Here is a 13,354-nt window from a genome sequence, read left to right on the forward strand (position 1 = left end):
CAGTTTGTACTAGGAAGATTTGTGAGTTGTTAGCAGAACTATAAATCACCTATGTTATTGATGAATGATGCAATGATGAGAGTAAAATTAAAGACTCGACTAGGATGTGCGTCTCCTAAAGAAATAAAAATCTGAAAAACCTAAACTAGAAAGTGCGTCTCCTAAATTTTAGATTGAGCTTGCGGAAAACTATAAACTAAGCTTGACTAAACTAAAAACTGACCCTATTCTCCAGGCGGGACCCCTGATTTCAAGAAAACTAAAGATTGATAACTTAAGAAAACTGAAAATTGACCCTTTCTTTTTAAAAAAAGAAAAAGAAAAAAAAATCCAGACTTCCCTTTTTTTAAACTTATTATCGTAGCAGAAAATTCATTAGATTAGGTTTTAATCTTAGGAGAAAGATTCATCAGACTAAGATTTTGATCCTAGGAAAAAAATTCATCAGACTAGGTCTCTTTTTTTTTGTTGGTATCTTTGGAGAAAGATTCATCAGACTAAGATTTCTATCCTAGGAGAAAGTTCATCAGACTAGGTTTTCAATCTTAGGAGAAAGATTCATCAGACTAAGATTTCGATCCTAGGAGAAAGTTCATCAGACTAGGTTTTCAATCTTAGGAGAAAGATTCATCAGACTAAGATTTCGATTCTAGGAGAAAATTCATCAGACTAGGTTTTCTATCTTAGGAGAAAGATTCATCAGACTAAGATTTTGATCCTAGGAGAAAGTTCATCAGACTAGGTCTTTTTTTTTGTTATCTTAGGAGAAAGATTCATCAGACTAAAACGTTTATCCTAGGAGAAACTTCATCATACTAGATTTTCTATCTTAGGAGAAAGATTCATCAGACTAAGATTTTGATCCTTGGAGAAAGTTCATCAGACTAGGTCCTTTTTTTATGGTATCTTAGGAGAAAGATTTATCAGACTAAGATTTTGATCCTAGGAAAAAGTTCATCAGACTAGGTTTTCTATCTTAGAAGAAAAATTCATCAGACTAAGATTTTTATTGGGAGAAAATCCATCAGACTAGGACTATTTATCCTAGGAGGAAAAATGTGAAAAGCAATGGAAACATTTTATGCACACTAGTAAGACAGATAAAGGCAAAGATTTGAGAAACTTCCTTTTGTCGGCTCTTCTCTTCTTCTTTTTTTGGTCTTTCTTTTCTTCTCTTTTTTTTTTGTTTTTGAACCAACTTCCTTGCACTGCTTTGTTCCTATTTCAAACAAAGAAAATTTTGTAAGTTTTAAAAATGATGGTCGGTTTGTGGCCTTGAGTCTTGGGCAGCTTGGCTTTTGCTCAATCAGCTTGAGTCAGTTTCAAGAGACTTTTTGCTCTGCATCAACCCTGATTGTTTCACACTCAGTACCATTTGTATTTGTGGCTCAATCAGCCTTATCTCAAAAGAGAGATTTCTTTTCTTGGATAACCTTTTCTGATATCTTAAATGGCTTTGCTTTTGGAGCAATTTGTCTATCAGAGAGAATCACAACTGGTAAGAGCCTTTTGCACGATATGCACACTTCGTAGTTATTCTTCGGTACTACAGAGAATCTCTGATTAACCTTGAGGTTATCTTTGCTTGCTTTACCCGAATAGGCTGACATATTTTGGGGAAAAGTCTTTGCATGAATCCGCAAGGCATGTTGACAGTAACAACTAAGTGTGCTGGCCAAATTTACTTTGTGCAACTGAAAAGCTGGTGGCAGATTTTGAAATCTTTTCTTACTTATTTTGACAAGGACTGACCCAGAGTGAAGGGACACAATGGTGCAAAGAAATAGTATTAACAAGAAGTGCCCCTGTCAGGAAGGACAGAAGGAAGAGTTTTTTTTTTCAATAGCTAGCCTTAATGATCATGACATGCATTTTGGACTTAACAGTCTGATCTATCAAACTGACCAAATCTTCCCTTTTACCATTCTTATGATTTTGAAGTCGGGCTTGTTCGTGCCAATCCTTTGCATCAGCTTCACGACTCACTATCGACTAATGGTGCCCCGAGAGGTTTTCACCAACAAGTCTCTCTCATTTATTCATCTCTGCTTACCGTCATCTTACAATGCTCATGAGGGTTTTCACTAGTAAGACTCTCATTTTTTCTTCTTTATTTTTCTTTTTCTTTTGCTTTCTAGTGTGAGCAACTGACAATGTTTTATGTTACGTGACAATCGTTGCTCATTGCATACTTCTCTTGGCATTCTTAAAGGCATATCGGGAGGTCTTTATTCGGAAGGTTTTTGGATGGGTTGGAAAGAAAGGACGGCATAAGACTCAAAATACACTCAAAATGAGGGGTTGTAGACTTACAACTCTTGGAATCGACTCTTTCAAAAGTGGAATAAAATCTTTGTCCCTGTTTCTGATACTGGGGATTTTTGGATTTTTTTATTTTCTTTTTTTTTTTGAATTCTTATTTGGTTAGACCGAATCGTGTAAAGCTGCCTACGTATCCTTTTTTTTAAGGAATCAGGTCTAACGTAGTTCAAACATATGACTTAACTTTTTTTTCATCTTTCTTTCTTTTTCTTTGTCTTCTTTTTTCTTTTTTCTTCTTTTTCCAAAACAAGTTGCCCCAACTTTTATTTTCGGAGGGCATGAGACTTTGACTGTTCTTTTCTTCTTTTTCTATTACTTGAACTTTCTAAAATCAGATAATAGACAAAAACTAAGTATAACAGTTATTCTAAGCTCGAATTCTGAACTCTGAACCAGAGATTCTGGGTTCTATTCTCCAGCATAGTCGCCAGAGCTGTCATACCTCCTTTTTCCCGAAGGGATAGGGGTTTTTTTCCAATTTAAGTGACATTAATCGAAATGAGATTATTTATTTGATCAGAGTCGCCACTTTGAATAAGTTATGGTGTCCCAAGTCACCGGTTTATTTTAAAATCTCAAATCGAGAAAATTTGACTCTATTTATAGTCCACGAACACAGAAGACCGGGTAAGAAATTCTATTAACCCGGGAGAAGGTGTGAGGCACTCCCGAGTTCCATGATTTTAGCACGGTCGCTCAACTATTAATAATTGGCCTAATTATCTGATTTATTACATGTTTAAAAGCCTATTGTGCATTTTTAACTTTTAAACTGCTTTTAGTATTATGAAATTTATTTGAACAAGTCGCGATGTCGTGCACTCGTTTATTTTGTACATATTACGAATCGCGCCACGTGAAACGCACCCGCGATTTATAACATGTTAATTTTTTATTATTATTCGAAGTTGTGGTCAAGTCGCGTGAAACGCACACTCGAATTGGGGGATTACGTATCATGACTATGCCACAGGAACCATACCCATAGCCACGATAATTTATTAATCGCGCCTAAAGCAACTAGCGCATTTATGATTATTTCTTAACTTTGAGATTATTGTAAAGGCCATGATTTATGGAAAAATAAAATTATGGGGAAATGTGAAATTGATCACTAAGCATATTCAAAGCTTCTCAAAGCTTCTCTTCCAGCACTTATCAAATGAAGTATCAATGATATTGAATAGAGAATCGGGATACAAATCAATCTAAAAAAAAAACTTCACGTCATCAACTCTTTTAACTTATGTGGAGTCCAAATCAAATCAAATCAAGCAAATACAATTTCAGGATATTCATCAATACATAAAACAACAAACAAGATAGGATTGAACTTAAACTAGTAAGAATATCATCAGTAAGGAAAATAAAAGTAACATGATGAAAGAAAAATTGATCCCTATTTACTACAACAAACAAGCTTTTACTGCAATATGAACTTTCAAAATTGCCAAACTCATATAAAAAAAACCATGAGAATAACATAAATGCTTGCCAAAACAGTTCATAACTCAAGGTGTTAGAATCACAGCTTCATCACTACCTGGAACCACTTTTGTTCATATTTCACACAGATTTCAAATTAACAGTATGTACAATGAAGGATGACGGGATCGTAAGCTGAATTCTCGAAAATTCATGTAATACAGGCAAGCAAATCAAGTGAACTCAGAAAGCAATAAACCAAACAACATAGTCAGGATCCAAATCAAACAAATTTGAGTATGTAAATTGAGGTGAGTACCTAGTTGTGCGAAAACAAATAGCGAATGCCAAATAAAGGCTGAGAAGGAAGCAAATGAAGCTGAGCGGAGCAGTAATCAGAAGCAACGAACTTAACCTTCAGCAACCTTTAAACCCAAAAAATCGTTTCTCAAAGCTTATTTTCAGATCTCCTTTTTTGAGTTTTTGAATTTTTGGAAAGTTTTTGTTTCTACCTCTATGGTGAGCTCTTTTCATGTGTGATCCGTGAGTGAGAGGTGTGCATATGCCTCTGTATTCAGACGGGAATGAGGCAAGAATGAGCTTATGTGATAGAGAGAAAAGAAAAGAGAGGGGTGGCGACTAGGGTTTTTTTGGGTGTAGAAGGGGGAAATCTGATCTCTTCTTCCGGTGGTGATGGAGAGGGGAACTAGGGTGTATTTTAGACATGGGGGGGGGGGGGGGGATTTTAGGCCGGCGGATAGTGGGCTGGGGCGAATGGAAGGAAAATGGGCCACTAGAAGCACCTGGCCCAAAGATGTAATGAGATCCCATAGCCTTCTCTTTTCTTTCTTTGTATTTTGCAAGACTAATCAATTTATTTAACACTCCTAATTCTAACTAATTTGTAAAATTAACCAAATGACCTATTTTTCTATCATTAACTAATTCATTTAGCTAACCAATGCATGTAAAGTTACTAATATATTTTTTGGTATTTTAGTGTTTTACAAATGCAATTGATTATGCAATTAAAATCTTAAAAATCTAAAAATTTAAAATATTTTTGTATTTTCTTTAAGATTTAAAATACAACTTAAAAATGCATCAAACATGAATACGTACAAAGCAAACTAAGAAAAAAAATAGAAAAATAATTTAAAGCTATTTTTTAGATTTTTTAGGAGTAATTTTATATTAGGGCAAAAATTAGGTACTCACAATGCTTTAGAAGCTCTGCTACTACTTTGTGGAAAAGAAAATCTTGTTTGCTTTGCCAAAGGACAAATAGGATAGACATTATTATTATGCAACTTATTGTGCTTTATTATGTGCATTTGTTGTAAAACCTTAGGTGGAATGTGCCCAAATCTTCTATGCCATAGCTCTTCTTCATTGGTCACACACAGTGTTGCTGAAGCGTGAACCCTGTCTTTATCACTGTGAGGCCAATAGTATAGATCTCCTTTCAACCTACCAGTCCCCTTCACCTTTCCAGTGTGAAGGTCCTGCATTAGGCAAAAATCAGGAAAGAACAACATACAACAGTTTAATTCCCTAGTCAGTTTTGACACTGACACTAGATTGAATTTAAAACCTGGGATGCAAAGCACATTGGATATAATCCCTTGATCTAACTCAGAATTTCCTACACAAAAAATGGCCAAGCTATCTCCATTTGGTAAATAAACTTTTCCACCAATACAGCTAGATTGCTCCTTAGGCTTAGAAATCATTTCACTATTTGAAACCATGTGATCTGTTGCACCTGTATCTACTATCTATTTATCACCCTTTTCTTTACTGTCAGTAGAACTAGTTACACTAACTGCACCACAAGGGAGAAGGTATCTTGATAGTAAAGACCCTCTTGTTGTGTGTAACCTTTGGCCACCAAGCAAGATTTATAGCTTTCCACCTCCCCTTTGGCATTGTACTTTACCATAAACACTCATTTACACCCTATAGCCCTCTTGTCGGCTGGAAAGGGAACTAAACTCCAGGTGTGGTTATCCTGTAAAGCCTGCAATTCTTCATCCATGTCAGCAATCCATTTGGGATCTTGAAGAGCATCAGCATAGGAAGTTGGTTCTGTAACAACTGAGAACGAACAAAGTGCCTTGAAGTAAGGTGGAGACAATGAAGCGTAGGACATGTAGGCAGATATGGGGTAGCTGGATCCCAAAGCAGTAGAAGGACCAGTTATTGGCATTCCATGAATAAAATCATTGAGCCAGCCAGGTGGTTTGGAGGTCCTAGTAGACTTCCTTAAACCCTCTTCTGGCATGTCATGTAAGGGAGCTATAGTTGGGTGTGACATCACTGCTGTAAGAGGTGATGTGAGGTGAGACTGTTGTAGGGCCTCAGGAGCTAGACCATCAGGATCAAGAGTTGAGGAAACCTCAGGAGAAGGTTGAGGTGCAACTGATGAATCAAGAGTTGTCTCTGAGACTTCTGGGGTTGGATCTTTGATGAATGCATCATCAGCATCAACAAACTACTCAACATTAGGCCTCATATTTGTAGATGTTTTTGTCTTGAAGGGAAAAATATATTCCTTAAAAGATACATCCTTGCTTACAAAAAAATGTTTATTAGTAAGAGTATAACCTATAACCCTTTTGAGTAGATGAGTATCCCATATGTACTGTTGGTTCTGATCTAACTCCAAATTTGTCACTTCTATCAGTGACACTTGCATAACATAAGCTTCCTAGAACCCTGAGATGTTGCAATCTAGGTGGTCGGCCATAGAATATTTCAAAGGGAGACCTCCCTGCTAATGTTGTGAAGGGAATTCTGTTGATTATATATACTGCATTTTGCACACAAAATCCCCAGAACTTCAATGGAATGCTCCCCTGGAACCTGATGGCTCTAGCAACCTCAAGAATATATCTGTGTTTCCTCTCTATCACCCCATTCTGTTGGGGTGTATAGACACAGGATCTTTGATGAACCACACTTGCAGCCTTAAATAAATCTGTGCAATGAGAATTAAAGAACTTTGTTTCATTGTCTGATCTGAACACCTTTATTGCACTATTAAACTGAGTCTTTACAAGAGTTATGAAGTCCTTTATTATAGTAGGTACATCACTTTTAAGCTTGAGCAGAAATATCCAAACCATTCTACTATAGTCATCTACTAAAGTGAGAAAGTATCTATTCCCATCATAGGTAGGGGTTTTATAAGGACCTCATACATCACCATGTAAAAAATCAAATGCTTGTCACACCTCCTTTTTACCGAATGAATAAGGAATTTTTTCTAATTTAAGTGACATTAATCGAAATGAGATTATTTATTTGATCAGAGTCGCCACTTGGAATAAGTTATGGTGTCCCAAGTCACCGGTTTATTTTAAAATCCCAAATCGAGGAAATTTAACTCTATTTATGGTCCACGAACACAGAAGACCGGGTAAGAAATTCTGTTAATCGGGAGGACCAGTTATACCTGCTGCATTAGCTATTGGCTCAGGTGTATTGTCTTTTTGTAGCATCATCAGAATTTGATCATACTGTTCTGGAGTGAATGGCATTGGCATGCTCAATCCTGTGTATCCTGCATTGGTATGATCAACACTTGGACCTAATGGTCGTGTAGCTCCATGACTTGTGTGTCCATTTCTTGGATTATTTCACATTCCTTGATGTTGTGCATGATTTCCTAATTGTGTAGAGTCACCAAAGGGCGCTGAATTAGCCACTTGCTTCCTTCTGCCTTTGAAATCTGCTAGATATCCAATCAATTGATAGCAATTCTCCTTACTGTGTCCTTTCATTTTACAGAATTCACACTGTATACTAAAATTTTTTCTAGGTTTCTGCATCTGAGATCCTTTAGCACTCCAAAATGCAATAATGTCATTTCCTTCCACTAATAAGTTGAGACCTGCAGAGTTATGCCCTCGTGATCTTCTCTGAGTCTCATCCTCAATAACCATGGAATATGCCTCATTTAGACTTTGTTCAATGGATTTCATTAGGATTTGGCGTCTTGCCTGACTATACGAGTCATTTAGACCTCCTAAAAATTGAAGTAGCCTCTACTGACTTAGGTGCTAAATATAGTCCTTCACAGAGCTAGGAGGCGGCACTATTGCGTCAAATTCCCCCCTCTCCACAATTCCTTCAATTTTGTGAAATATGTAGAAACAGAATCAGTACCTTGATATTGTTGCAATTTCCCTATGTAGCTGATAGATCCTCCTTCGATTGACTTTGTCAAGCCTTTCACGAAGATCCTCCCATACAGCTTGGGCATTCGATGCATACATTATCCCACTGAGTAGATCTGGTGATACAGTATTCATAATCCATGAAAGGACTATAGTGTTACAAGTTTTCCAATTCTCATGCAATGCTGCCGGAAATAAGGCCTGGGTGTGTTTACCATCAACGAACCCTAGCTTTCGCTTGGCTTGAAGTGCAATCTTCATCGATCTCCACCACAAGCCATAGTTCTCGGATTCTTTGAGCTGAACCGGAATTAGCACTGAGCTCAAAGTATCTGACGGATGCACGAACAACGGATGAGTATGATTAATTTTGTTTTCCCCCATTTCTAAGTCGAAGAAAACATAATTGCAAAAGAAATTTCGCAAATGCCAGAATTTTGAGAAATCAACTATCTTCTAACGAGCTTTAGCTTCTGTAATCTAATGATCGAGAAGCGTACTCAGATCTTCTCTGATGGCTTTGATACCATGTCAAAGTCAGCATGGAAGCACTCAAGCTAGAACTTGGTCGCAGTAGAAGAGAGAAGAGAGACTGGAAATGTAAACTGTTTTTATTGAAAAACAAAGCCACAGTATTAATACACATTTACTGACCGACTAAACTAACAAATGCACAAATTACATAATTATCCCCAACACACTAACTACATAACTACCCCTATGCCTATGTTCTCAATATAAACATTAATACGTTGAAATCGAAGAACACATAGACGCCCCAAAGAAACGGCAATCGGGAGTGACCCATTCTTTTCCTTGATTATACCAGTGATCACTTCTTCTTTTGCAAGCCCAAAAGTGTTAACTGTTTTTCTACTAGTATTTGTAATTATTTCTTTACGAAATAACATCCACATTGAGCATTAACCATTTGATAATGAGATTCAAGGCATTATTTGTTTGATTCACCACATCTGCCTGATTTCCAAATATTTTTCCTTATACTTTCACACTTTCTTTCTAACGAGAATTTATTTTCAAAATATATGGAATCTTGCAAATAGCTACAGATTCAAGGCAAGTTATTTGTAAATAAAACTCATATATCAAAATATACTCATTTTCGACATCCACCAGGAACTTCTGAACTAACTCCCTTTCTTCTTGCTTCACTCCACCCAAATCATTCAGTTCCCATCAATATTCAAGTTTTTCCGTTGAAAGAAATATGAATCAGTGTACATGTGTCGATATGGTACATCAACATATAAATAAAAAATAAATTTTATACAAATTTAATGCAAATTTGAATATCTACAATAACATACATAGTAAAAATAAATTTCATACAACTAATTATATATTATACAATTTATTTACAACTTATCTACAACTTTCATACATTATTTTTACCCAATTAAATGCAACTACAATATCATACAACTGAAATATAATTTTTATACAAATTTTATACAATATGTCTTTTTTATATTTTGTATAAGATTTTATACATAATAAAAATAAATTTCATACAACTAATTATATATTATACAACTTATCTACAACTTTCATACATTATTTCTACCCAGTTAAATACAATTACAATATCATACAACTTAAATATAATTTTTATACACATTTTATACAACTAGTCCTATGTTACGTGCGTTGCGCATGTACTCTATGTCGATGGGTAACAGATTTTAAAAAATTACATAAAAATTATCTATTGAGTTATAAAATAAAAGTAAAAATTATTAAGAATTATCTACTGAGTTATAAAAAGTAATTTAAATTCCTTGAAATAATGAATATTGATTCTACTTAGCAAACTCAATAACGGAAACAATATTATTCCACATAAGTCCTCATAGCCTCAACTCAAATTATTTAGTAACTTATTTTTCGTCAGAATATTTTATTTTTCTAAGAGAATGATTTGAAGTCCGAATTGAATATATATGCTAATTATCTCTATAGTGTGTTTGTTCAAGTGAGATTTATATTTAGAAAATTCTTTTAGTATTAGTTAAATTCAAACCCTAAACATTTATTTCCTATAAGTTTTGGACTTTGAAGCCCGTCTTTGTAGTTTTGTAACCACGTATCATATTAGTAGACTCTATCATTTCATATAATTGAAAATTATTATAGATATTTATCAAAAATTAAATCAAAACGTACAATAGCTAATTGTGCAAACAAATCTCTATTTTTTCCTTATAAATATGGTTCTCGCAAAGAAGTATTTATTTGAACATATAATATGTAAAAACATGTAATAAAACCTTAACAATATAAATGAGAAATAAAATTTGAAAAAAAAAAATTGCCTTTAAAATCCCGTCCTAGTCGGCTCTAAGTCTCAATCACACGCTCCACATGAATCTTTTTTCATCTGCACAATAATATTAAAGACTCGATCAAGAATGGCTTACATAAATTTGTTAAATATATATTGTTTGAAGAAAGTGAAAAGTCTAATAACTTTAAAAAATAACAAATATTGATAAGGAAATAAGTAAAAAAAGAATAGCAGTATCCATAGAACATTAGATAAGGGAAAAAGTAGAAAAGAGTTAGCTTGTTTTGAACCTTGAACTCATGTCGATGGGGAACTAACAATAGGATGAAATATTCCAACGAAGTCAAACCTAAAGAAGCCTAAACCTAAAAGAAAGCAACACGTTAGTAAATACTAAAGAATGCTAATCCTAAACAAATAAAGCCTAAAGAATCCTAAACATAAATAAAGTCATCTCCAATAAAAACGGTGATACACGACAGTTTTGGTTTTATCCCCAAAAATAAAATAAAAAATTAGTAGTGATTACAATTACAATTATATCCAACATAAAATAAATTTACGAAGGATAAAAAAGGCGAACAACATTTCGATAGGGGTTTCGTTCTTTTAATATAGTATAGATATATCTTTTGTATATTTTGTATCTGATTTGTATATATTTTGTATGTGGTGTGTGTTTCTTCCTCTCTAAAATTCCAATCAAAACTTACTCTCTTAATACAATTTTGATACATATCAACAACTTTAGGTAAAAAGATAGTATTGATAACTTAAATACAAATTTTATACAACGATTCATACATTATACAATTATTTTTCAACTTTCATACAACATTCAAATAAAATAAAATATATAACTACAACAGAATACAATTTACATACAATTATAATATAACTTTACTACAATTTCGTAAGTATATTGTATGCCATGTGTTCTACTTCTTCTTCTTCGAGTTTCAATCTGAAATTCAGTCAAAATCAAGTCTAATCTTTACCAAAACACCCTCAAAATTGAGATATAAACTCCAAACAATATTCTCAATTATTTGCAACAACACCAAATCCAAACAAATAATGATTTTTGAAAATCCAAATTCGATTTCAAAGCTTCAAAGCTTTTTAATGGTTGTTAGTGATGGAGAGTCAAACACCTTCAAAATTCATTGATTGACAATTTCGATTTGAACACCAATTGTACAACATGAAAGGAAATTGGTAAGTTAAAACGATTGAAATTCATTGATGAATTTCATTATAACTTTATACAATAAGAAAGCATAAAAAAACAGAGAACATCAAATGAAGAAAAATTGGGGAAAACAGAGAAGGAGAGTAGATAGACGGAGAGAGAGAGAGAGAGAGAGAGAGAGAGAGAGAGAGAGAGAGAGAGAGAGAGAGAGAGAGAGAGAGAGAGAGAAAGGGATAAGAAAATAACTTATATTCCTTATCCAATTCCTAATATAAAGGGATATTCATTTAAAACTTATTTGTATATAATTGGTAAATTGTATATGGTCATGTAATTAAATTGAAACATGTGTAGAAAGGGTAATAAGGTTTCAAATAATATATAGGATGGGAAAAAATTACAATTATTATTCCGCGCAAGAGCGACAGATCATAGATCCACATTTTAAGGAAAAATAGGGATGATGTCTGAGTTCAACTTAGGATAAACCCCATTAACCCAGCGTTAGTTTTTTTCCACCAAGTTAATAGAGAACTAAGAAGCAGCGATCAAAAGGTCGATGAGATCGAACTCATGATATTGCATTCCAATTATAGTCTCTTGATCTCACTTGGGGACAATAGGCCATGTTAGTTTATAAACTTGACACCGACATATAAACACGTACAGTGACTCTTTTCCTAACTTTATTATTTTAATTTGGTACAATTTGGAGTGTGTGTGTGTCTATATATATATATATATATATATATATATATATATATATATATGAGCATATCAATTTCTGGAAAAAGAAAATCTGCAAAGGAATTATTGATACTAAAGTGTAATCGCCAAGAAGCAGAAGGAGCTTGCTGGAAGGGCGAGGTGGAAGGAGTAGCATTTTCTTGGTTATAATTTTGTTAAACCTAATGAGTAAAATAATAAAAAGGTGAGAAACCATTCCTAGTAAATAGTTATTGGAGGGTAACAATTGACTTTGTAGATGTGCCACACCTAATGATGTTAAGATGAGCTTTCAACATTGCTGCACCGATTGCAGACCTTGCATTCTCAAAGTGAAATTTAAAAACATGGCTTATGAAAAGTAATGAATTTGTCATCAAACAAAATATTGGAAATTTTAAAACTAATTTATGACCCTTATATAGCAAATTAAAATGTAATGGAGAAATAAGGTACGTACACCCCTGAGTTCATCCATGTTATGAAGTTGTGGGTCAGTAATGGGCTTCTGAAGAATATGGTTTTTAATCGTGACTACGTGCGACCCCATCAACATAAAAATGAATGGGAATTAAGTATTAATTCTGGTCTATTAAACATTTACGGCTTTACGATTTGCTTTAAGATCTTTGATTCTCTAGAAGAATGGAACTTCAGACAAGATTAATAATTCCTAAATTCATTAAGTCAAAGGCTACTCCCTTCTAATTGATAGAGTTGTAGGCACACTAATATTTGTTACGAAAACAAGCTTCAAGAAAATTGCAACTCTTTTCCTAACCTGTTATCACTATGTCTCTGGACCTTATAAGTTTTTGGTGTTATTACTAAGATTAAGGTTAGGATAGAAAACTAAAGGACAAAATGCAATTTTTAATTTATAAGGACTTTATATGTTCCTTTTTGGTTAAAGGCAAAAGGAAAAAGTAAATTATGAACCATTTTCCTTAGTTATTAACATGCAAGCCTTAGTTGAGACTTTTGAATAGTTTGAGGACTTGTGGTATTATTTGTCCTTAATGATGTTAACATATCCAGAATCAGCTTAATGATCATTTCGAGGAATAAAAAGGTTCTCCCTCTATCTTAATATTAAGATTTTTTTTTATTTATGTTTAACTTCATTTTATGAATAAACCTTTCTATTGCAATATAAATTTCATGAAATTTAAATCGTAACAATCAAGTTTAAGTTTTACTGTG

The 13,354-nt window shown here is 33.8% G+C and overlaps 1 protein-coding gene across 1 annotated transcript; it reads right to left on the bottom strand.

Annotated features, from left to right (window-relative positions):
- Positions 1-7,910: 7,910 nt before the first annotated feature.
- Positions 7,911-8,312, bottom strand: LOC138905260 (uncharacterized). The gene has a single exon (XM_070193766.1). It carries the CDS (start codon positions 8,310-8,312, stop codon positions 7,911-7,913), a length of 402 nt encoding a protein of 133 aa, XP_070049867.1.
- Between the last annotated feature and the right edge of the window lie 5,042 nt (positions 8,313-13,354).

Source organism: Nicotiana tomentosiformis, chromosome 2 (assembly GCF_000390325.3).
Source record: "Nicotiana tomentosiformis chromosome 2, ASM39032v3, whole genome shotgun sequence".
NCBI classification, from domain to species: domain Eukaryota; kingdom Viridiplantae; phylum Streptophyta; class Magnoliopsida; order Solanales; family Solanaceae; genus Nicotiana; species Nicotiana tomentosiformis.